Consider the following 27,389-nt stretch of genomic DNA (forward strand, 5'->3'; position numbering starts at 1 on the left):
TCACGAAGACAATGATCTAGGCATATAATAACAATACATAACATAATAAAAAAAGTTGCTATCACAGTTTTTTTATGCTGCCAAAAACCTTGATTTTGACTTTTTTTGAATTTCTGGAAAATTGTATTTTTTACCAATTTTAATAATAGACTGTGAAAAAATGCACCGACAGATGTTCTTAATATAATGCATATATAATGCATAAAGCATAAAGTCCAAAATATCAAAAAATTGGAATAGTGTTATTTCTCTAAAAAAAAAAAAAAAATGCGGTGCCATGGCAATCATGGCAATGAATGAAAATATCTAAAAAAAAACATTTTTGTGAAATTTGCAAATTTTAAGTTATAAATGAAGAAAATTTAGTTCAATTGGATCTAAATACTGATTTAACACTATTTGAAGAGATAAATGTCAATTTAAGATTGTGGTAACCATTTATATGACCCTAAGCAAAAAAAAAAAAAAAACAAAAGTATGTATTTTATAGCTATTGCATACAAAGATTTACTCCGGTATCCTTTCAAAAAGCACATATCAAACAAAAGGGTGTTGTGAAGGTTACCATGTCAGTGAAGATAAAGACCTAGTCAAATATCAAGAGGCTGTAAATAACAGTTTTGTGGTAAAATTATGAAAATTTTCAGTGTAAATTTAGTCTGAACCTGTGAAAATGAATACATGGTGCAGCTCACTTCACTTAAACTTTGAAATAATATACTACAGCCTTGCACTGATGTTAAAACACTGTGCAAACAAAACACAAGAGTCATTCTCTGTCTTTGGTTGGAAATATCATAGGAAATCCAAATCTCACTATTAATTTAAGCAAGAACAAGAATGTGTCAATCCTTCACAGATGCCCCATGCGCACTATCATTTTCTATGTTCAGTTGACTGTGAAATTGGGGTCAAAAATCTAAATTGGCATTTAGACATACTAAATTAGAAAGATCATATCATAGTGAACATGTGTACTAAGTTTCAAGTTGATTGGAGTTCAATTTCATCCAAAAACTACCTTGAACAAAAACTTTTACCAAAAACTTATACCGGAAACTCTCACCATCATTTTCTATGTTCAATGGACCGTGAGTTTGGAGTCAAAAATCTAATTTGGCAATTTAATTAGAAAGATCATACCATAGGGAAGTTTCAAGTTGATTGGACTTCAACTTCATCAAAAGTTACCTTGACCAAAAACTTTAAACTGAAGTGGGACATACGGATGCACAGACCAGAAAACATAATTCCCCTTTCTATCGTAGGTGCAGCATGAAAAGTTGCTGATGCCAGTCAGTCGAATCATATATATATATAACTATCTAAATAGAAATCTGATGTCTCATTGGTGTTTTTTTAGAAAGACAAATTGGCTCAAATGGTTTTTGCAATTTCACTTTAACCTATTTAAATTTGTCATTTTGTGGCCGTTTTATAGCTGACTATGCAGTATGGGCTTTGCTCATTGTTGAAGACTGTACAATGACCTATAGTTGTTAATTTCTGTGTCATTTATGGAGAGTTGTGTCATTGACAATCATACCATATTATAAGTTCATAAAATATTTTTAGTTTTCTACATAAAGTTGGTAAACAAAATTTAATTAAGTTCATCTGCAGTTAGTTCTCTCCTGATAGTTGTTATAGTTTCTTCCCTTGATGCATCAACGGAATCATCAAATGATTTGTTCTTCCTGCTCATTCTAGAAAAGAAACTTGTGATTTGCTGTACAGAAAGGATTTCTTCATATGAAAATCTTCTATTTCCATCTTCTTTTCTCTCAGTCAGCATTTCCTCTGATACCAAAAAAGGATCTTCTTTTCTTCCAGTTTTTAGACCTTTATTAAACTTTTCAGTAAGATATTCTTTTTGGTTTACATTGAATCGTTTGTTCTTCCTTTCTTCTTTCAATGCCCAGCCAAGTTCTAAATCTGAGTTGTCATCAATTCCAACTGTCAGTCCTGCTGATGAAACTTGAAAGTTGGTTGAAAAAGACTTAGACATCTTTGTAATGTCACATCCATTACTAAACTGGCACCTAAATTCAAACTCACACTTGCCGAACATTAAGTGGCTTGACAGCTCATGAAAAGAAGAAAAAGACAGTGTGCATCCCTCATTTGCACATGTTATGGTGTTTTCTTCCTCTTCAGCTTTAAGTGGCAGTTGGTGAAAAACCACATCAATTTCACCCTCTATCTCTGAACATGAAGTATTGAGAATACACTTTTCAACGGTTGGAATATTAGATGAAGGTATTAGCTTTCCTAAAATGTAGAAAATAAAATTATATAACTTGTAATTTGAGAATACTGTTCAAACAATAATTGATTAATTGATTGATTGTTGCTGTTTTACACTTGGTTTTACACTTGGTCAACATGAACTGGATATATTGTAGCTATGGACATGAAATGTATGTGTGAAATGAATATAACTTTACTTTGAGTCTTTTTTGTGTTGTGCTGGATATATATAATCCCTGCCACATCTAGTCTGTGTCTATATTGTCAGTTGTTTTTTGCTTTGTATTGATCAATCTGACAAGACAGAACTGTTTTTTATAGTTTGTTCTGATGTTGTACTGTTACACCACTGTCCCATGTTAGGGAGAGAATTAAATAGTGCCAGCAAACTTGTTCATTTGGATCTTAAACCTGCTAACCCACATAAAGGAAACAGTTTGCAGGAAGACATAAATAATATTTGGACACTATATTCTGACTTGGAGCAAACTAAAATATGTGAGGTTGTTTTCAACATAATCGCAAAAGACAATACTTGAATCATATATATAAAATTATGGTCTATTGACTGCTTACAGCTAACAATAGAAAATCAGTGTTTTGAGATCATAATTAGGAAATTATAAAAAGAAAAGATAAGAAAATGATGACTCCAAATGGGCTTTGCTCATTGTTGAAGGATGTACAGTGACCTATAGTTGTTAATTTCTGTGTCATTTGGTCTCTTTGTGGATAGTTGTCTCATTGGCAATCATACCACATCTTCTTTTTTTATATTCATGTTTAGGGGAATTATGAAAATAATATTTATCTTTTTACCTGTGCCAACTTGGTATGCCTTCCATGCAGTAATGCCATGTGCGCTAAATGTGAAGTTACTGTAAGATGATATAGCTGGTATAGGAGTGTACTTGGTTTTCCTACACTCAGGTCCTTCTATAACACGAACTATGTACTTTACATTTTTGGCTGACTTGTCTATTGCCTGTAAATAAAGTGAAATTATTGTAAATGCCTATAAGAAGAAAAATAACTAGAGTAGATTAGAACTGTTGTTTTTTTTTTTTTTTTGGTTGTAAAGCTTTACTTAAATTATAAAAACCTCATAACATAATAGATACAAAATCATAATAAACAAGAAATAATTGTAACAAGATGCTGTTACGAAGTCTCCCAAACGAAGCTCCCATAATTCGTAATTCCCAGGGTCGCCTGACATTGGGCAACATCCAGTGAAAATTGGTTTGGTCCAGTAAAGTTATATGCATAAGTGATGCATGGGGACTAACCTTGTATATCATTCAAATCATCTTGGCATGACAAACAAGAATATATATGGTTTAGGGGTGGGGATCTTGACCATTTACAAGATACTAGAACATTGGGGGTGGGGAGGAACCCCTGGGGACTGACCCTAAACGTCATTCAAATGTTCATTACATGACGAACAGGAATGTATATGGTTTAGGGATGGGGATCTCAACCATTTACAAGATATTAGAACATTGGGGGTGGGGGGAACCCCTGGGGACTGACCGTATACGTCATTCAAATGTTCGAGACATGACAAATAGGAATATATATGGTTGAGGGGTGGGGATCTCGACCATTTACAAGATATTAGAACTTTCTCAAATGGAAGGGGGTGGGGATGACCCCTGGGGACTAACCCTGTATATCATTCAAACCATCTTAGCATGACAAACCAGAATATATATGGTTTAGGGGTGGGGATCTTGACCACTTACAAGATATTAGAACTTCCTTAAATGGCAAGGGGTGGGGGTGACCCCTGGGGACTAACCCTGTATTTCATTTGATGTGCTTTATCATGACAAACCAGAATATATATGGTTTAGGGGTGGGGATCTCGACCATTTACAAGATATTAGAACTTTCTCAAATGGCAGGGGGTCGGGATGACCCCTGGGGACTAACCCTGTATATCATTCAAACCATCTTAGCATGACAAACCAGAATATATATGATTTAGGGGTGGGGATCTTGACCACTTACAAGATATTAGAACTTTCTCAAATGGCAGGGGGTCAGGATGACCCCTGGGGACTAACCCTGTATATCATTCAAACCATCTTAGCATGACAAACCAGAATATATATGGTCTAGGGGTGGGGATCTTGACCACGTACAAGATATTATAATTTTCTCAAATGGCAGGGGGTGGGGGTGACCCCTGGGGACTAACCCTGTATATCATTCAAACCATCTTAGTATAACAAACCAAAATATATATGGTTTAGGGGTGGGGATCTTGACCACTTACAAGGTATTAGAACTTTCTTAAATGGCAGGGGTTGGGGGTGACCCCTGGGGACTAACCCTGTATTTCATTTAATGGGCTTTATCATTTAGAACATTTTCAATTAAAAAGATTGTGTCTATCACAAACGGTTTTCAATTTATAATCATTTGAAAATTTAAAAAAATAAAATCCCATAGGGTTCTATAGTAAACCCTCTTTTCTTTTTGCCCCTCAAAGTACCCCTTTATAAACCCCATTGCACAAACAAAACCCTGATTGCACCACTAGACATGTTAGTCTAACATATTGTGAAACCCTAAGTTAATCTGACAAGCGGTTTTGGAGAACGGGTGCGGACAAGTTCAAATTAAAAAGCGGCGGAAGAAGAAGAAGAAGAAGAACTGAGCATAAAACAATAAGTCTTCACAAACTTCGTTTGGGAGACTTAACAAGAATGTGTCCCAAATACAGGGATGCCCCATCCGCACTATCATTTTCTATGTTCAGTGGACCGTGAAAATGGGATAAAATTTATAATTTGGCATTAAAATTAGAAAGATTATATCATAGGGAACATGTTTACTAAGTTTCAAGTTGATTGGACTTCAACTTCATCAAAAACTACCTTGACCAAAAACTTTAATCTGAAGCTGGACGAACGGACGATTGAACAGTCGGACGGACGCACAGACCAGAAAACATAATGCCCATAAATGTGGCATAAAAAGAGCTCACAATGAAGTAAGGGTTTTGTTCATTGTTTAAGGCCTTGCAGTGACCTATAATTGATAAATTCTATGTCATTTGGTCTCCGGTGGAGAGTTGTATCATGGGCAATCATACTGATTCTTGTTTTTATATTTATATAGAGTAATAAAGTAACTTCAGCTGTCCCATAATTGGGTCTAATTCCTTCAGCTTTTATAAAACCAAATTAGTTATTGTTGTTGCTCACTGGTTTCCACATGATTTAAATATTTTCATAAAGCTGCACTCATGCTCTTCTGGATCTTTTATAATAAACCTTGATTACTGTTTTGCTTGGGGCTGACATTGTTAGATTACTGTAAACTAAGAAATTATTGTGTACATTTGTTATTGCAATTTTTGAAGAATGAATGAAATTGCGAGATAAAATTACTGCCATTTCTGCAAAAGGTGCATATAGACGTTATTTAAAATATCAGAATGAGAGTTCTTATTAATACTATACTCACCCAGTCAAATTATTCCCATTAATAAAAACCTCGCAATAATTTCTGAATTTCAAAGTACATTTACAGCTGTAACCTTGAGATTTTTTAGACATGAAACTTATTGTTTTTTTAAAACTATCTGTACCTTTTTCATTGATTGTGCTGTAAGTACATCATGACCCTGGTTTACATATCTTCTAATAGAAGATTTGATGGTTGCGGCAGTGCGATCACATGGTCCCTTCCCATTCTGGGATTCGCAGAAGTCATATGACAGGATAAGTCCTGAATGGAATAAGAATGAAAGCATCTCTGTAGACTTGTAGCAACCAGCATTGTCAGACCATACATGAAATTTGATGTCAGTGGTGTTGATTTCTCTAATTTTGTCCATAACATCTTGGATAATACTGGCTGTTACTCGGCTGTCCTGTTAAAAGATTATAAACAAAATAAATCACAACCTTTAAACCGCTTTATAAAATATCCATTTCATAAGCATTTATCAACTACAACTGAAGTTAGAGCACAGATACTAAATTGTTTTCAGGAGATGGTATCATGTCAAGTAAATGGACAGGCATTCAAAAACAGATTTGTTTAGGGTAGTCCTACATGTACATACACTATTTGATTAATGATACCAACCCCAAGATAAAAAAAAAAATTAACAAGCAAATGTTTAATTCAACATTAATTCATGATATACATGTTCACTAGTTTGTCTTTTATTTTTAGTGTATCAAATTGCATTATGAATATGATAAATGAGATAATAGATATCTCACAACCACATCGGTTTACCGACCACATTTAATCACACCAATGGCAAGATTCAATTCATTAGCCAGTGTCTTTGCTTTTTTTCTTTTATGTGATATTCCTTCTCATTGTCATGGTATGGTTCCTCTTTCATATTTTAAAAATATTTTACAAGTTGGCTGCTAGGTATATTACACCATCTTCAGCTTGCTTTATTGTGTGCCTTTCAGATTTATTCTAATTTAAACTATGTTGTCTCATGTACATTTACCCTCTATTCTTTCTTTTTAATAGCTGAATTTTGCAACAAATTCCCTACTTGCCCTACCATATATTTTTCAATATGTTATCTTCACGGTAAAAAATAATTATTTGTACATAAATATTATAGCTTATTCATGTTAAAAGTTGTACTAACCTGGGATATTTGCGTTGCAAACAAATGAACAAATCCAAGGCTACCAATGCTTCCATCATCTTTCCTACAAAAGGCTATAGATATATGCCATGGGATTCCTCTCTTTCCGAACCAATCATACTGATCTTCACGAAACTTTCGTGGCAAAAACTTCATTGCCCAGTCACATACCAGTAAAACTTCATCTGTAGGCATAGTTTCAAATAGATGAGTTTTTGCTAAGTCCTGGTTTTTACATCTTATTATGTGCTTTTTCAGGCTGAAAATATTTCTTGTTGCTTGTTGTACCTAAAAAAGAAGATCAATTCATATTTTTAATTTTTATTCTAAATTTAGGTATAACCAGTTAGGTGATGTCAGTTTTCTAAAATGTATGCTTTTTCTTTGGTGTTTTCTGAGGGGATTATTTAAAGCAGTGTAAACATAAATCGTAGACTTTACTGTTGCAAATTCAATTAGCCTAGTGAAGATTCATTCACACTTCAAAATTGAATATTCTCTGATTAAACATATCCTGAACTAGTTGATTCTTTTTGTTTAATTCATAAGTTAATACGAAAATAATTAAATATGATACAGCTGCTCTTTCCATCTAGTCAAGTACACCTTTGTTATATTATGTAGTGAAAATTTTATGCAGAATGATAGCCAGTCAAATAGGAAGATTGATCATAAACTAACATATTGAAAAAGATAGCATTGTATTTTGAAAAAAAATGGATATATTCATATAGTTGGAGGAAATATTCAAAAGAAACTAATAAGTAACAATAATAGATAAGGGTAATGAGTTTCCTTGAAGGATCAGATGTAAATGTAATCGAAACTTTTTTTTACATTTAAAGTGCTCATATAAATAATATAATTAGTTACCCTAAAATTAAGGTCATTCATCTCATCCTCTTTTCCATCTACTGAGGAAGTAACAAAGATCTTTTCTAAAGCAGCAATGGTCTCCTTCAACTGCTCACAGCTTTCACAGACCATCTGGTGATTGTGGGAACATTGTTCTATAAATGCCTCATCTTTTTCATCACTGAGGGCATACAACATACAGTGATCTGCTACTTCTCTTCCCTTTGAAATATGAATCTGAAAATATTTTAAATTAAAGAACCTTAGTGAGCGCGCTCACATACCCCACGTCCCCACATTGTCATTGGAGAAATAAAATAAGTGCAAGAAAAAAAAATTGTATAAGAAAAAAAAATTGAATCATAATTTCCTGTCAATATGCAAATCTACACAGTATGTCCTTATTATCTACAAAGTTTCATGAAATTCTGTTGTGTGGTTTCAGAGGAGTTGTGATGACAAACTGTTGCAAAAGTACATTGAAGCAAATAAGTTCAAAGGGGCATAACTCCTAGAAAAAAAATTGAATCATAATTTCCTGTCGATATGCACATCTACGTAGTATGTCCTTATTATCTACAAAGTATCATGAAATTCTGTTGTGTGGTTTCAGAAGAGTTGCAATGACAAACTTTTGCAATAGTACATTGAAGCAAATAAGTTCAAAGGGGCGTAACACTTAAGAAAAAAAAAAATGAATCGTAATTTCCTGTCGATATGCACAACTACATAGTATGTCCTTATTATCTACAAAGTATCATGAAATTCTGTTGTGTGGTTTCAGAGGAGTTGCGATGACAAACTGTTGCAGTAGTACATTAAAGCAAATAAGTTCAAAGGGGTGTAACTCCTAGAAAAAAAATTGAATCTTAATTTCCTGTTGATATGCACAACTACATAGTATGTCCTTTTTATCTAAAAAGGTTTCGTGAAATTCTGTTGTGTGGTTTGAGAGGAGTTGCGATGACAAGAAATAGGACTGATGGACTGACGGACGGACAGACGGACAGACGGATGGACAGACGGACAGACAGACTGGTCAAAAACATTATACCATCCGCAACTTGTTGCGTGGGGTATAACTACTGTGAAGGTATATAAAATAACAAATGAACTACATTTGTTCCAATTTTATTGGCCTAATACTAGTGGTTTGCAAATAAACTAGATGTCATCACAAACTATGCCACCAATGCTGGCAACAGCATACGTATGATTCGCTTTTTGACTACCTCAAGGCGACACAAAAATCAAGGGTTTATTTAATCTAAATAAAATTTCTGTAATGGATGAATGCAAATCTTTATTAATATAATTTATATTATGCTGGCACCCCAACGATTAGAAAACTGAATAAAGTAAAAAACATAAAAACATATGGCAATTTCGAATTTATCACATACATGGACTTATTTATCATTTAATTGTGTCCTAAATAAATTCTAACAAACCTTATAGTCAGTCCTTAAATACTGCTTTGATTGTTAGAACAGTGCCTGAAAACTTTTGTGGTCATCAGGTGATATAGCGTCGTAGGTCAGCAATTTGTCTAAGACATCTTGAAGAGTAATAAAGGCACGTCCTCCTTCTGCTACAAAATAATCCAGTCCTTCAAGGCTTTTTCTGACTTTAGCACCACACTGAGCAAGTATTTTGAACATCGTACTGTCACCTATTAAAAAACAGTAACAACAAGTTTAGATTGATTGATTATTGTTTTATGTCCAAGTAGCACAAATAGGGTAGATTTGATCCATTTTAGAATTCATTCATACATTTTTTCAATATTCAATGTTATTAGTCAATATGTATTCTACAAGGATAACCAGTCCTTCGCCTTTCATCTGATACCTTACTATTTAAATATATTCTACACATAATTTTAAATTTACACCTATGCGAAGGAACTAATTTGTTTTGAATATGTACTTCTTTCAAGTATGTGTTTTTTAACCGGGCCTACTTCAGGTGGTGTTGCATTTTACAAAGTCTATCAAAATTATTTTTGCATAGAATTCCAGCCAAGAAAGTGCTAGGAGCCATCTTAAACCTGCACCTTGTTGAAGGTGTCATTGTGAATTTGAGATAAAGAACAGCAATATTAAAATGCACTGTTCCTTTGCTTTTTGTTTTTTGTGTGTGTTTTTTTTTTAGATTTTGTGTCATGGATGGATACCCCATATGATATCCTTTAATTTTTCTATTTATCTATATAAATATCTTTATTTGGCCTTACCTAAAAGTAAAGCTTCATTTTCCTGACAGTATGCTTTGTACTGCTGTATTATGTCTGCTGAACCCATGCAACGTACAACATTAGGTAAATTGTGGACTGTTCCATCTGAAAACTTCAGTTTTTTTTTCCCCAAACGGTAGATCACGGACAACATGACTGGATGTAATGCAATCTAAGAATGAGTCTAATCTTTCAGGATCTAATTTTTGTCGATGCAGTTTTTTCTCGGGAATTGGAAGTGCTGGCCCTATTTTCTTTGAATGACTGAGAGCAGCATAGTAGCGATGGGATGTTACTTCTGGTAGTAGAGACAGTAAGTCCTTGAAGGACATTCTTGAGGCAAGAACTGAAAGAACTTGTCTCCCTTGTTGCCAGGATTCTGCTTTTCTGTATGAAGTGACAATATCTTTGTACTCTGTATGATCGGTTCTGTTTTCTTCATTTAACTGCTTGGGACATTTTATATCTTCAATTACTTCGTCAACATCGTTTGGAAATAAAATTCCTATTATCAATTTCATAATCTCATCAATTCTTTCTTTGTAGGTGTTTCTTGTTTTAAATGTGTAGGACTGCCATGTTTTTCTTTCTTTTTCTGAGAATTCCTGCAATCTGACTGATGACAGGAAATCATTCAAAGATGCCAAGTAGCTGCCACGTTCATAACTTCTGACTGATTGCTGCAAAGAAGTATAAAACTGATTACAATTAAATAAATGAGGAATGGGCCCATGGGTCATAGATGATGCCCCTGCTTGCATGTAACATTATAAAGGTACACAACTTGGTGAATAGTTGTCTAATCACAACTTTACAACATTTCCTTATTTTCATACAGAAGCTTTTGTCAATGGAAACTCAATGAGAAATATACAAATTCTATTTCAGATAATTGTAGTGGCAATAATATATTTTATCTTACCTCCTATAGATTTATGGGGATATGATTGGTTAATGAATTACACGTGGTGACTATATATATTTGATATAGGGTGTCCTAAAAAATACATGGTTAGTTACCATATAGGGTTAGCAACCATATAGGGTTAGTAAGGAGTTACTTCCCTTTCAAAACAAAAATGAAATCTGAATGGTTTAAACAGACGAATAAACTGATAATGAATGATTGAAATACATTCATAAAATAAATTTAAAGCTAACACGTTGTTATTGTTTTTTGTATAGACAAATGGAAGTTGGTTATTCCCACTATCTGCACATTAAAATCCTTTCAACTCTTTTTGGATGCCGTCAATATTTTAGTCCTTATACATATACCCTTGTTATTTAGTGGCAGTTAGAATTTCACCAACTTTAATTTTAATGTTTAATTTTCTAAATGGAAACAAACTAAAGGAGAATAAAAGATTGTTATACTGAAACCCCGTAAAAATAAAGCGGTCTTTCTTCGCTCCCAAAAAATATTATTAAGTTCTGAGTCCTGATTAGTGTAAATTCCTAATAACTGTACAAATTTAGGCGCAATATAGGATTAAACGACTTTTTAAAGGAATTTATTGGTGTATAAACTCGACCAATTCACTCACAAACAAATAAAAGTCCAAAGGACTTTTATGATATGTTTGTGAGTGACTTGGTCCAGTTTATACACCAATAAATTCCTTTAAAAATGCATTAAATCCTTATAATTCTTTGAATGTAGAGATAAGGAATTTGATTTCTCCACTCGTAACCTCTATTACACATAAATTGTAAATTTATGGCATTTTGAATTGACCTGGCGCATGAATATTTTTTTTTGGGTTAACACCAAAAAATATACTCCATGAAATTTGTTATCTGAAAAAATAACCTAAAAGAATATCTTATTTTCTTTCAAATAAATGTTTTGTGTTTAGTTTAATTTGACGATGAACGCGAAGTGAAAATAAATATTTTTAACATTGAACCGGTTTGTGTTATTATCGCAGCCATCTTGTTTACATTGGTTAATAAAAGTAGTTCTGTCAACGTCGTCTATCGAAAAATAAACAACTTCAGATCCACTACCGGAAGCCCTCTCGACCAATCATATTAACGTATTCCCTAATATGCAAATCATATAAGAATTATTCCCAAATACCTGTAATAAAAATGTTACAATTCTAAAGTCCCAGAAAGAAGTCTTCTGTCTCTCATTAAAGAACTTAACAATAATATTTATTGTTTATATGCTGTTGTCCTAAAAATGCATGAAATATTTGCCACAGGATGTAATGTCTCTTGTTTGGGTGTTTTTAAGTGATTTTTGAAACCCCAAATTTATAATAAAGAACCTGAAAACAAGTTTATGATTTCAAGAGCTTTTAAAAAAGTCAGAACTGTTGAAAAAAAATTTGAAAACACCTCTGCAAGAAGCCAGTCCTGCATTATCCTCATACATGTTTAATATAGTAAGGCATCACAGCAGTTTATTAGTACATGTACAAAATAATTTCCTGAGTAAACGATTAATTTAACTGTATTAAAGTGTTTATTTTCACTCTAAATATGCATCAAATACTTGCCACTAGACATTACGCAGGCAACGGTAAAGAATTATGTGTATGTTGATAATCAATCTTGCATAAATACAAACAACTGGCGTTGAACAAAGTAATGCTTATACATTTTGAATGTTCTTCTTTTAATTCTGTTCCCTTTTAATTTCCGCTAATTGTGCCTAAAATATATACTGCAGGATTCATGTCTTTTGAATGCGGCTTTTATTTCTGTTTTGAGTTGTCACATTGATCATGTTTAAGTGTTAATGATATAAACTTCAACCAATGACAAGTGATAGAATACTTATTTTGAGGATTTTACTTACTTGTGACTGGGATAAATAATGTTGACTTCCTGACTCTTCTGATGTAACTGTATATTCAGATGCTGAAATTTCAATCTGAAAAATAATGATGTATTTTGTTTACATTTTTTGAAATCCTGAATGTGCTAAATGCATTAACACATTTTTAGTTTTCAAACTTAATTAATTACTATAGAAATAAAATGTACAGATTTTTTAAATGTTATGGTCTGTATACAGTATATAATTTTTGCACTAAACTAAATTCCAACCTTGTGTTAACTTCGAAAGTTTTTACCACCGTCATTGCATTGTTTTACATTTGTCTTTTGGGGGCCTTTTATAGCTGACTATGTGATTATGGGTTTTGCTTATTGTTGAAGACCTTACAATGACCATTTGCTATTTACGTCGATGTCGTTTGGTCTCTGGTGGAGATTTGACTCATTGACCATTATACCACATCTTCTTGTTTTCGTATGAAATGTGCCCAAAAAATGATAAATATGTTGTTCTTGTGTTGGAATAATGCAAATGACTAAAATATCCTTTACCTTGTTATAATTGTCTCATATTTTAGGGACCCCCCCCCCCCCAAAAAAAAAAAAAAAAACAAAAACAAAAAAAAAACAAACATCAATTATATCTAAAAAGACACTAGCTGTGCTTACAAGATTATCACAAATATTTTCTTTTTCTGTTAACATATCCAACTCGTCAGTCTCCATGAGATAGGTTTCATCATCTGTATTCAAGTTTGTGCATTGCTGAATCTGTTTAATACAAATATAAAATCAGTATATTTTTTATACTATTGAAAAGAATCATATTGGTTATTCAATGTTTTTGGGTACATCCTGTCAACATTTATTTTCTTTTTTGGACTGCTTTATATTTTATTATCCAGGGGCCCTTGCCCTTGATAGCCTTTCCATACCAAAAGAATTGTTTTCATTGCAAAGCCATACAGTGACCTGCATTTGTTCATATCTGTGTTCTTTGGTGGGTAGCTGTCTCATTGCTCATCATTCAACATCATCCTCTATGTAGAATTTATATTGAACAAACACAGTCAATCAAGCATAAACATATATGCCAAAGACTTATATCTTAGCAGATTATGGTGCAATGTTTCTGTTGTATACAAAATTGTTCATAAAGTTGATACTGGTGTCAGACAGGTTTACAAAGTAAAAAGTCTGAGTCTATTTTTTTATTATTTTTTGTTCCAGTAAATTAGGTAAGAGTTCATTGACCCTATATGGAATTTGTATAAAGTGTATTTTACTTAGCAGTTATGGTTGATATTCATTGGATTTTTTTTATCCATATTTATGATTATACAGCTTGCTGTACATGTAAATTCAAAAATGGAAATAAATTCACAGATACTCTGATTGTTAAAACAATATTTTGTTTGCCTTACCTGGTCATCTTCACACTTTCCTTGATCCAGACTTTCAGCTTCTATCTCTGTGGACTGCTTGGAAATTTTAATAAGGCAGCTAGAAGCATTGACTTGACATAGGCTGTATTGATCATTTGGAAATGTGCTTCTTAAATTTTTTTTTGAAAGGGCATATGGGTTGTTTAAATATATTGGATTTTTTCTCATATGGGTCTGATCATTCCTGAAAACTTACATATATACATGGACATGTATATGGTTAATAGAAACTTTACAGCAATGGTTATGTTTATATTGAGATTGAAAAGATCAAAACACAGTTTTTACAGACAACTTACATGTAACAGAAAAGATCAACATGTTCATGTGTATGACCTATTGAATGTAAATTGCACCCCACTGATATATGACATTCCAAAATGTAACCCATATCAGCAGCTCTTCTAGCCAAGTCTGTGTATTCTTTTAGTTTTATAAATATACATAAATAAGTACCTCAAGTGTAGGATCCTCCCCTCATTAGGAAGCTTCCATTTGATTTTTATGGGGTTAAGGATAAAATAAAAAAGAAAGGCAGGACAGGAGCATCATGAGTTTTGAGGAAAAAAAGGCAGGATGAGGAACTTTGTCAAAAAAAAAGGCAGGATGACAAATAATGTAAAAAAAGTCAGAATAAAACTAATAAAATAATAAGACAGGACCCATTATCTAGATAGAGTGAAAAATAAAAAGACAAGACAGAGATAATATCAGATTACAACTAAAAGAAGTGCAGGACAAAATCTCCACACCCCCCCCCCCCCCCCCCCCTAAAAATTCAAATGGTAGCAAAAAAGGGGCTCTTTTGTATTTCTAGAGTGTTATTTAAAAAAATATTAAACAGGCAATTGGAAATTAAAAAGAATAAACAGTCACATATAATTAAGTTTTTAACTTACGTGTTCCAATAGGAAGTGTGAGGCCATAACACTTCTGAATTTTCTCTACATCATTGATGGTGATATTGCGGCTAGGCTTTGGCTTTTTAACACCAACAACAGAATGTGATGCTACTGTAGGATGAGCACTTATCAAAGTAGGAAGCTGACATACTTTTCTCCTTCTCAAATCCGAGTTTCTTTTCAATAATTGGTTAAAATGGGTTGAGCATATATAAAAATCAGTAAAATTCTTTGGCAAAAGACCAGATTCAGTTAAAATTATATTTTTGTCATTGCAATCACATGTGTTGATATCAGTTACATCATCAGAACACTCATCTGTAGTGCAGTTTGTGTTAAAATTGCAAACCATTTCGTGTGTCTGCTGCTGAAGCTACTTTCATTTTCAACATAAACAACAAAAGAGTTGTACTAAGGGAAATAACTCTTGTAGAAGTTTGCATTCCTGATAGCAAATTTCTATATGACCAAGGTGAATTATTTTTCTTATTTGAAATAACACATATCTGTTTTTTGGCATATACAAACTATTATGTGATAACTTTGTATTCTGTTAATTTCAAGGGATTTTATCGGTGCATTTTGAAGAAATACTAAGTTGGACTTTAAAGGTTTCTACTGTAAATTTCGGAAAATGAATTTTATAGTTACCATGGCAATGAACATTACCATATTTTTTTATTATGACCAATATGTTTCTACATCACTAAGCATTCATTTAAAAAAGTTTTATGAAAATTTGTGACCACTGGTTTCCATCATATTTTGATGCTTACAGAGAATGGCTCTTAAGATCGATGTGAAAATTTTCCCTAAACATGACACTAACGTTATTGGTTTGTACGAGCTAAGATCATATATATTGCCTTTATTCTTGAAGATAGGTTGAATAATTCCCATTGTCCATGAATCTGGGACCTTTTCAGTATTTAAAACAATGTTGAATAACTTGTGATAGATGGGCAACATTTCCTTAACCGTATGTTTAATATGTTCATTCACAATACTATCATATCCGGAAGCCTTATTGTTTTTAAGTTTTTTGACGACATTCAAAATTTCTTCTTCTGTGATTGGAGATTTAAAATTCTGTTAATGTTCTCTGGTGGTACCTTTGTTAAAACTATGTCTGAGTTGTCTTCAATTACTTCATCTTGGCTTAGACGTTGAAAATGTTCATATAAATCTTCAATTTGAACAGCATCAGTTTTATTTGATTTGTTGTTATCTATACTATTTAGTTTTTCCAAAGCCGCTTTGGGTCAGATTTAGCCAGTTTTCTAAGATCTTTCGCGGTATTCGTTAAGGAAGTCATTATAACTTCGATTTAGTTCTTTTTTATAAGATTTACTTGCTTTTTTCAGAGCGTTTACAAGTAGTAAGATTTGGTTTTACATCAAGCTCATGGGAAATTATGTACTTTCTGGTCTTACAGAAAATATATTATTTCACATCAATGTTGGTTTTTGCAAGCCTCAAGAACAGCGAAAAAGACAATTTCGAAGACTGTTGAATGTTACTCAGTCCGTTCTTATAACAACTAAGACCTCGTGCATAGATTTTGAATAAATAAAAAAACTAGAAACTTGCCCGTTAGCCAAACCAAAGAAAGCACGTACTCTGCCAAGATATTAGACTTAGCAAAAAAAAAAAAAAAAAACAACAACACGTGTTTGCCTTTGTATGTTAAACTTTATATAAAATAAAATCTGATATTCGTTTATTCAGTTGATGTCATTGAACAACAAAAACGAACTTGTAATTGGCAAACTATATAACAACAATATAAATTGTTATTTCTTTTACTCGAGAACTGCAGAACGTACAATAACAAAATTAATTTAGCTGTCCTCGTTACACATAAACTACATATTAAAATACATTGAATGGGACTTTTGATTTTTTTTCTCCATTCTATTAAAATTCACTTCACATAAATCAATTCCGAAAGAACTTTGAAATATTGCATAATTAAATTAAATTTACACTGTTCTAATAACATGACATTCATAAGCAATAAGGATAATCCAATCAATTTTGTTGATTGGATTTTTCACGGCTGAGTAGTTGTGTAATCAGTGACACGTGCCCTCATAATTTTGTAAAAGTTATAAATCTCTATTTAAGTTCGTTTCAAATGGTAAAGTTGGATGTACCCCTATAATGGTTCAACGGAACCTTTGTTTTTAAATGGATTCGTGTTCTTAACACACTTTCCAAAATAGATTTCGGTAGTATATTGAAGTGTAAAGTGCGAATTTTTTTGGCTATCGTAAACGGGAATCATGATAGATGAATGTAGGATTTTGAGTTTTGGGGTTTTGAAAGATCCATCTCGGTTTCGTTTAAAAGATGTCTAGACAGTACGTTTCAAAGTTGATACGAAAAACATGAATTTGGAAACCTGAACAATTGGAACAAATAACGTTTTTAAGTGCCGGCTGCATAGACAATAAATTCATTGATAAAGATAATTAGAGAACACGTGATAATCAATACATGAATTAAAATTCATTTTTTTGTGTAGCAGTTTGTTTGCTTGAGAATCTTCAAATGTGTTGACATAGTACGAAGTTTTATCGTGTGATGACTTTTTAAATTGCTAATTTAATAAACTCGTACCAGTTCCTGTGTATTAGAACAGGTCATCCAAATACGTATTCACAATTGTCTGTTTGAGGAATTGATACGGTTTAATCTTAACTGTTGCGCGTTGACATGGAAATGTCTTGATGAATAAATTAAAACGATATGATTTGGCTTTACTGTTGTTGTCTCTTTGACATATTCCCCATTTCCATTCTCAATTTTAGATATTCATGCAAAATAATTAGTTTATACTTGGCAACATGAATACTAGGATTGTGAAAAGCTATATAGATTTTGTCTTTATAAATTAAAAAAAAATCAATGATATGAAATTCTAAAAGTTCGAAACTGATTATTTTTTGAACTAGTTCATTGCAATTACATGGAAGATCCTGTTTTGGTAAAGCGCTTCGTTTAAATTTATCTATGTTAATGTAACGTCCAGTGGCAATTATTCATATATGTATCAAGCATATTCAGATCGTATAAAAATCAAGTCTAACATTTGATTCATAAGTCACGTTAGTGCGTTGATTGTTCGACCGAAATGAAAGGTTAAACATTAAACTGACACGTACAGAGAGAAATTCTGACTTGTTTGGAAAATACTGAAAATTTTCAATTATAAGTTACTTAATATAATTAATCTACATGTGGACAAATTTAAATTATATTATTTAGATATTTAAATTTTATTCAAAATTTTTCTTTTTTTTTTTTGCAGCATTTTAAAAGAAGTCTTGTATCAAAACTATAATTTACTTAATTTATTGATACGCATTTTTAAAGGGGAATATTTGATAGAGATATATTATCTAACAAAAATCAATTACGTTTGGAATGGACAGACGATTATAGATATATTTATCGGGGTTTCTTTTCTGCTTGAGTGATTTACCTTACAAGGAGGCGGACTCTTTAAAATTAAACAGGACTTAACATCAGTTTGAACTAGTTTAACGGGGGCGTGGCTTATTAGTTTGACGGAGGTTAACTGGGTCTTAAAATAACTTGAATGACCGCAAGGGAATCTATTTGACAAGTATTACAATAGTTTAAAATTGATTGAATAAGATAGAAAACCGTTTTTAATATTTGTTAATCTGATTCAGTATTCCTGTAATCTTTTTAAAGATGGTTTACTAAATACCTATTTGGCCGTTTAAGCTAAATTCTGGTTACTAGTGGTGTTTATCGCATGTAAATACTGCGGAGGTAGTTTCACATAAGAAGTTATATCAGATAGGTATAAAATTAATTGACTGATCGATCGATAACGGTTGTCACGATAACTGCCAGATAAAATCTGTGAGATGAGTCAAATAAGCTTTATTGCATCGATCAACGATCAGTCATTGATAAGTCAAGTTCGCGTCATCGATTGTTCACCGACTAGCAAGTAAAACAGTAACACCTAAGGTTTCAAGTATAGTATACATTGTTTTGATGTTTTCATCAAATAACAGAAATCATTAATCTGATTAGTTACATTTTCAAACAGAGACCAAATAAATTTCCTCGCTTGTTCTCAACCATTCAAGTTTGAAGTTTAATTACATTTCCATTCACACATTGGAATGTATTTCTGCTCAGATTATGATACAAACTGTAATCAGGTAATTAAATGTATCGCAAATATGACAAATGAACGTTCATATCCGGGATAATTCCACAGACAAAAACACAAAAATGTGAAACATTACAGCTCACCATATGGTTTTGAGCAAAAACCTATACCTTATGAAAATCTTCAGTGGAGAGACAAGGATTATAATTTGGTACGCCAGACGCAATCTTTGTTTACATCATGCTCCTCGTTGGAGTGCCATTCAAATACAAAATTGAAGAGCATTTTAAAACAAATATTACAAAAAAATGAGACCTACAGTTGGATGCAGACCAGGCATAACATAAAGTGAACGCACGTTAACGCCGGATGCACATATTTCATTTGTTAACTCCAAATTTCGCGTTTACAAGTAATCCGCGTTTACCACAATTGCGTTAACGCCGTCAAAATTGAAATGTCTTATATCTACTCGAGTAAATGTGCGTTTACTATGTATTCGTTTAGTCAGTAGTACATATTTAACATCTTTACCTGTACGTGCACTTAAAACACGCGTTTACTATTCCCGTTACCTATTTGTGGAAATTATATATATATTTTTTTCTGGCTTATTGGAATAATCATATATTGTAAATGATAGATCAATAAAATATCGTTGAAAAATATTTTCAGAATTTGTTGGATAAGTAAATTCTGCAAAACTTAAAAAAAAAAGGAAATTTAATATGTTAACAATAATATTCATTACGGTAGATTTAACTAGACAATGTTTCCAGACTTGAAATAAAATAGACGACATAATTGATCTATGAAACTTTGTTTTCAGACAATACACTTATTTCAAAATATTTGCCGTAGTTCATGGTTTACTGAATTTAAGAATGATTTAGTTGATCGACATTTATATATACGATGTATAATGTCAATTTAATTAAAACTGTTCGTCCCTGCAGACACAAGGAATTGTTTTAATAAAAAAAAAACCGTTGAAATGATTCCTTCCTTTTTTATGTCACACAATCCATCCAAATGAATAAAAAGATAATTCATCCCACCATTACAATTATATAAAAAGATTTTTTTTTATTCTAATCGTTATACATATAATTGACCGTAGACTTAAAGAGCTTTCAATTTGTGTAAAAGTGATCCTCATGATGTACCAAAAGAACAGAATGTAAATGCTGTAACATAAAATTTTTACCAAGGTTAAAATACTGACACCTTATATTGATGCAACAACAAATTCAATTTAATTTCTTCACTTTTATGTCTAACAATCCATTCTGAGGTAAAAAAAAAAAAAGGTACTCAAATATGAAGCCACTACAAGAATATTAATAAATATTAGAAAAATTGTCACTTTTTATTGTTATTGACATACATATTAGTAACCGTAGACTTATAGAGCTCTTAATTTGTGCACAACTATTTGTGTACAAATGTTCATCATTAGGGAAAAAAAGAACAGAAATATGTTGCAACAACAAATAATGCAATATAAACTTAAATTGTTTCACTTTTATGTCTAACAATGCATTCTCAGGTATAAAAAGTACTCAATTATCAGGCCAGTACTAGATTATTAATAAAAACAAGAAATATTGTCACTTGTTATTGTTATCAACATAAATATGAGTAAACTTATACCTATAGAGCTTTCAATTTGTGTAAAACTATTCATTCTAAGGGACAAAATAACTGAATGCTAATGCCGTTGTATAATATTCTTACAAAATGGAAAATATTAGCACTTTTTTTTTTCATGCAACAACACATTTTGCAATTATAAACTTAACTGTTTTTCATTTTTATGTCTAACAATCTATTCTGAGGTATAAAAAGTACTCATTTATCAGGCCAGTACTAGAATATTAATAAAAAAAGAAATATTGTCACTGTTTATTGTTATCGACATAAATGTTAGTAACCATAGACTCATAGAGCTCTCAATTTGTGTAAAACTATTCACCCTTAGGGAGAAACAGAACAGAATTTTAATGTTGTTATATAATATTCTAACAAAATGAAAAATATTGGCACCCTTTTTTTTTGATGCGACAACAAATGTTTCAATTTGAAACTTGGATTTCTTCACTTTTATGTCTAACAATCAATTCTGAGGTATAAAAAGTACTGAACTCTCAGGCCAGTACTAGAATATTAATAAAAAAAAGGAAATATTATCACTTTTTATTGTTAACGACATAAATAATAGTAAATGTAGACTTATAGAGCTCTCAATTTGTACAAAACTATTGATCCTAAGGGACAAAAAGAACAGAATTTTAATGGTGCTGTTTAATATTCTAACAAAATGGAAAATATTAGCACTTTGTTTATGCAACAACAAATCTTGCAATTATAAACTTAAATGTTTTCACTTTTATGTCTAACAATCCATCCTGATGTACAAAAAGGACCTCAATTATCAGGCCAGTTCAAGCTTATTAATAAAAAAAAAGATATATTGCCACATTTTATTGGTATCGTTTTTCTGATGTGACAATAAGTTTTGCAATATTAAACTTAAATTTCATCACTTTTTTGTCTAATTATTCATTCGGAGGTATAAAAGTACGCAATTATCAGGCTTATTATATTTCAAATTTGGGATGAATCCTTTGAGAAATAAAGAAAGTTATAAGCATTTCCATTTTGTCCTGTCATATTTAACGTTTTTGACGTCACGTTTTTGCAAGTTTTTCAAATATTTTGCGTTTTTTTTTTCTTTTATTTAAATATTAAATGATGACATCTTATTGTATTCAAATTTGAGATTAATCCTATCATAAATTAAAAAAAGTTATAAGCATTTTTATATTGGTCCTGTCATTTTCCTGTCATTGGTCCAGTTACCCACCATGCAGTAGTAAACGTGCGTTAAATTTTTACAAAAAAGTAGAAGACTCGCATTTTTCACTTTAACGCGGAAGTAAACGTCCGTTTACTACGAACAACATTAGAAGATGCGACTTTTTCGCGTTAACGCGGAGGTAAACGCGAAAGTAAACACCCGTTTGCTTTTTATGTCTACTACAATTTTTGAGTAAATGCAGAGTTAACGCAGTGTTTACATAAAGTGCACGCGAGTTAACGCTCCGTTAACTTTTTCGGTGCATCTACATGTAATGCTTGGTCTGCACCCAACTGTATACGGCCAAGCATTACATGCCTTGAAGTAAAAACACCACGACACCTGTATTATAATTAGGTAAAGCAGACACGCGTTTTGTTTCCAAATTTCTAATCGACTATTAAGTGTAAAAATGGCATTAACTGTCTGCGAAAAGCATGATCATATACTGTGCTTAACTATAGATTTCGATAAGATATATGTCCATACGTGTTATTGATAACAATACCTATATAAATAACAAGATGTGGTATGATTACCAAAGAGACAACAATCCACTAGTGATGAAACGAAAAGCATGTTTAGTAACGTATTAAATGTTTGAAACAAAATGAATGTTATTCATTCCAAAGGTAAATGATAACCTTTAAGATTATTTTTATTCAGGAAAACCATACGTTTACATGGATCGTTTGTCTATTTATGAGCTTTATATACGACATAACTATATTAACTATAACTATAGTAAGGATGTTCTCTTCTATTTATCATCATTTGAATGGAAATTTATATATGTGAGAGCGAACTCACAGTAAGGCATTCAAATTTTAAAAACAGAGCCAAAGATGAGATGCGGTAACGGTATGGTTGTCTACGGGTTGACTCTGTATGGACACTAAGGTCTTGAATCTAGACCAAAACAATAGTTTCATTCTTCAAAAACGTTGGTGTAGTGTTTACGTCGTACCAATACAATGTCGTTGGTTGCTTCGCTGACCAGCACGAACACAAAACGCTTTCCGAATGCGAGTGGTTATTTCAAATACAGATATTTTATCTTGTGGAAATAAACTTTGAAAACGATGATACCAATTAATTCAACCTGACAAAAGTGCATAATCTGCATGTGTTTAGCATAAGAAAAGGTTGATCAGAAAATATTCAAGTTATAATTTAGGATATATTTTAAAAATTAGTTACAAAAAATCTATTCATTATTTACGTGGATACATTTATCTGAATGTTCACCTGTATTTGATTAGGCATTTGATAGAAACGTTTTGAAATAATCTTAAAAGTGTGAAAATTTTTTTTTAATAACAATACGATCTTAATATTACCTTCTCCTTTTAAAAGTATTTTTTTGATCAAAATACGGTATCAATACGCATATGATATGAGGCATTCGTTCTGCCTGACATTTTACATTAACGAGATCGAAAGGATTGTTACTGATGGCGTATGTATTACATTAAGAATGACAATATCTCAATGATTCTCATATACGAATAGGTTGTATATTCACTTCTATGGAATTGCGTCTTTATCTACTGAAAATTTTATATTTTCCTAATTTTAATAAAACACCACATATAAAATGTACTGTATACTTATCTGTTTGGTACAAAACACTTACAGTGGACTGAAAAATAAAAATAAAAATACAAGTTTAAATAAATATAAAAAAAAAACACCACTTCATGAATTTTTTAAAAATATGATCAATATATTGTTTTGAAGTGTTTAAGGCTTTAAAGTTGAAACTGCATTTACTTAGACGTAATTGCTAATAAAGAGAAATAAATATATTAAGATTTTTATTAAGGAGACAATAACATATCGTTTTTTTTCATTATTTTATAATCAAACTTTGGGGGAATAAAGGTGCAATACCAGCTAATCATAGTACGTCACATCCCGTGCATACGAAAAAGGGTAAACAAAAATATTCCCTTGACTTTGACAGTTGTAGTAAATTAATCCTACATTTCATTGCAGTAAAACAATTCTGAGTCATCAACATATATCTAGGGTGTTTCAAAGCACCATCCTTTTTTATTTAGTGTTTCTATAAATATTTTGGAAACTTTAGGTAACATGGTTACTATAGGTTGCAATTCTGTAAATACAGACAATGCAATTTCCCATAGGAACTCCCTTTGCGGCTAAAACTGTGACACTTTTACTATGAAGTTTCGTGAAAATAATATCCCAGAACGGAAAGTTTATATGCACTACTATTTTATTCAAAGGTCAAAATATAGGGCTGTGCGGCATATTTTCAACATTTATATGCCCTGAACTTCTAAGAGTTGAAACTTATACTAAAATTCTATACTACCCTTACCTTCATTTTTGGACCTCCTAAGAATTAAAATTTAGCCGCTACCATGTTTATCTATACTGGTTACATTCCCAAGTGATGTCTCTATGAGATGAAACACAGAGATCATCAATGGGAACCAGTACGTTAACAAATTAACATACCTATGAATATTAAATATCTCCCCAAAAGAGGCGTGGTTTGAGAAACAGCTGTATTTACAAAGTGCAACCTATACAAACATTTATTCAAATAGAAAACTCTCTAAAAACACTTTTTCTCACAACAATACTTATTTATCAGAATTATAGCCTTAAAGAAATCACTGCATATACTCTAAGTCTCCTTTTATAGTACATTTTATACCCCTACCCCTGTTTCAATTTTTTAAAGATTTTGAAAACAAGACTCTTATTATTGCCAGCTTACCCTATGTGCATGTTTTCTGACATGAACTGTCTAAAACCTGTTTGAAACTATTCTGATAACAAATTGAAAGCATTTTAGAATACTATAAATGTTTTGTTTAGTAGTTAAGCATTCCAACATTCAAGATTATACAAAGTATCCAATCCTGCCTGTGTCGCCAGTCCACATCTTACTGTATGCCTATTTGTCAATGAAAGTTCAAAATTTCTGCCTCAAATGGTCTGTTTAGAATTCTTGTCACAACAGTATCATCCCTAACCATATATCTAACATAAGTTAGTTAATATATGTCCTAGAAGTGTTTAAACAAAGGCATATTTGCAAAAGTTGTATTTATGAAGATATCAGTCTGGTGCATAAATTCACTAAAAGTTTGATTGAAATGACTGCTTACATCTGATTTTTCATAACTTCCTAGCACAGTTATTGTTTACTTGATAAAAGACCTTTAAAATAAAAAAAATCATAGCATTTACAAGTTAAATTATCTGTTTTATGACTCAGGGGTAGGCATTTTCCTCTGTTTTTTTTGCCCCTGGGGCCTCACATTTCCTATTTTTTTTCCCTGTTTCTAGCAATGTGAAATATTTACTACATATTTAGGATAGAACACACTATTGTAAGTTTTACTGAGGTCTTTTTGTAATTCTAGCTTGTAATTGTTTATGCCGCAGTCACAAAAAAGGCACATTTAGGCGTTACGGCTTACTTTTGGGTTATCGACAGGACAAAAAAACCCCACCAGAAATATTTAGGAAGGATCAATGAGTTGCAATTACTGTGAAGAGTAAATATAAGCACTTCTAAACAATTCAAATTACAAATAGGCATATATTATGAATTTATTTTGAATTCAGGGCTTTAAGTAAACCATGCATACTGTAAACTGTGAATTTATGCTGAGTCATCATAGTTAAGGCCCAGAATTTTCTCAATCTTCATGAAATATTTATAAAACTTCATATTTGAGTTAAATTCTTTAAAATCTCTGAGATAAACCAGATTTTGTGAAATTTTGTATGTTCTATTTTTTAACCCTATATAGGTTGCAATTCTGTAAATACAGACAATGCAATTTCCCATAGGAACTCCCTTTCCGCTAAAACTGTGACACTTTTACTATGAAGTTTCGTGAAAAATAATATCCCAGAACGGAAAGTTTATATGCACTACTATTTTATTCAAAGGTCAAAATATAGGGCTGTGCGGCATATTTTCAACATTTATATGCCCTGAACTTCTAAGAGTTGAAACTTATACTAAAATTCTATACTACCCTTACCTCCATTTTTGGACCTCCTAAGAATTAAAATTTAGCCGCTACCATGTTTATCTATACTGGTTACATTCCCAAGTGATGTCTCTATGAGATGAAACACAGAGATCATCAATGGGAACCAGTACGTTAACAAATTAACATACCTATGAATATTAAATATCTCCCCAAAAGAGGCGTGGTTTGAGAAACAGCTGTATTTACAAAGTGCAACCTATAGCTTGTAAACAGGAAAAAAAGGGTGGACATTTGATTGGTTAACTTACAGTGATGGTTATTATCTTATATGCACTGAAATGTTATGTAAAACTATCCTCATGCCAAATATTTCTATATTTGAAACAAAGATAAATTCTGCACAATTTTTTGAAAAGTGCAAATTCAACAAAGACTAATAGGGGAACGTCAATGGTGGTATTACACCTAAAAACATTTAACAATTGATATCACATTTGTTTACATATGATTTATGAAGCCCAACATACAATACAGGAAAACAATCATAATAAAGAGAAAATTTTAACTGTATCATTTAAAATAATACATCAATTGATTATGTATCATGCTTTCATTCTACATTGTGTACGCACGTATCACAGTATACTTATCTGTCTTGTAAATAACACTTACTGGCTGAAAAATAACAGTAATACAAGTTTAATATCTGGAAAAATATGTTAAGCTACTCACGATACAAAACATCATAATCTCAAAAACATCAATGCATACAATTTATAAAATATAGAAAACATATTGTTGTAAAAGAAGTGCAGATGTCTGTCCAGTTAAATTAATCATATCAACACAGACCTCAGAAAGGATAGTTTGTGTAAAGGAACACTATAAGGTATGCTCGGTTTTTATAGTTGTAAAATGATTTTAGAGAAAATAAGCCATTAAAAGTCGTCGTTACATTTGATTTGATATGTTTGTTGAAGCCTACATAATTTAATACTTCAATAACTAAATAATTACATTTGTTTAATAGTTGTTAGCAAGTTGTTAGCTTGATACTTAGATATAGCAAATTGAATAATGATAAAACAGAGTAAATTTCTTTTTAGTAATTTCCTCTTTCAAAATCACTCAGTGCGAACAATATCTATATTGAAACATATTTAACTGATGCTCAAATTTCATTTATTTCATAAGGAGAGGCAAATCAAGCAAAAAACAAAACTCGGGGATTCGCATGATCCCCAACATGAGCTAGTCGGCGTGCGTCAAT

At 31.8% G+C, this 27,389-nt stretch overlaps 2 protein-coding genes and 1 long non-coding RNA gene across 4 annotated transcripts in view; all 3 read right to left on the minus strand.

Annotated features, from left to right (window-relative positions):
* The window catches only part of LOC127731819 (E3 ubiquitin-protein ligase TRIM71-like), a 159,461-nt gene that overhangs the window by 124,030 nt on the left and 8,042 nt on the right, over nt 1–27,389 (minus strand). The window lies entirely within an intron of this gene.
* Nucleotides 1,589–9,570, minus strand: LOC127731596 (uncharacterized). 2 transcript variants are annotated; one of them, XM_052240344.1, is made up of 6 exons: nt 9,196–9,570; nt 7,763–7,981; nt 6,890–7,177; nt 5,855–6,139; nt 3,070–3,235; nt 1,589–2,271 (listed from the first exon to the last, which is right to left on the minus strand). In XM_052240344.1, exons 2-6 carry the CDS (start codon nt 7,940–7,942, stop codon nt 1,604–1,606), a joined length of 1,587 nt encoding a protein of 528 aa, XP_052096304.1. In that variant the 5' UTR covers nt 7,943–7,981; nt 9,196–9,570; the 3' UTR covers nt 1,589–1,603. The 2 variants fall into 2 exon arrangements, with proteins under 2 accessions (XP_052096304.1, XP_052096305.1); XM_052240345.1 differs by lacking the exon at nt 9,196–9,570 and having other exon boundaries at nt 7,763–8,824.
* LOC127731630 (uncharacterized) lies at nt 12,821–14,265 on the minus strand. The gene is made up of 3 exons (XR_007995646.1): nt 14,195–14,265; nt 13,440–13,541; nt 12,821–12,864 (listed from the first exon to the last, which is right to left on the minus strand). It is a non-coding gene; the product is annotated as an uncharacterized LOC127731630 (long non-coding RNA).

The sequence above is a fragment of the Mytilus californianus genome, unplaced genomic scaffold (genome assembly GCF_021869535.1).
Source record: "Mytilus californianus isolate M0D057914Y unplaced genomic scaffold, xbMytCali1.0.p SCAF_20, whole genome shotgun sequence".
Classification (NCBI taxonomy): Eukaryota; Metazoa; Mollusca; class Bivalvia; order Mytilida; family Mytilidae; genus Mytilus; species Mytilus californianus.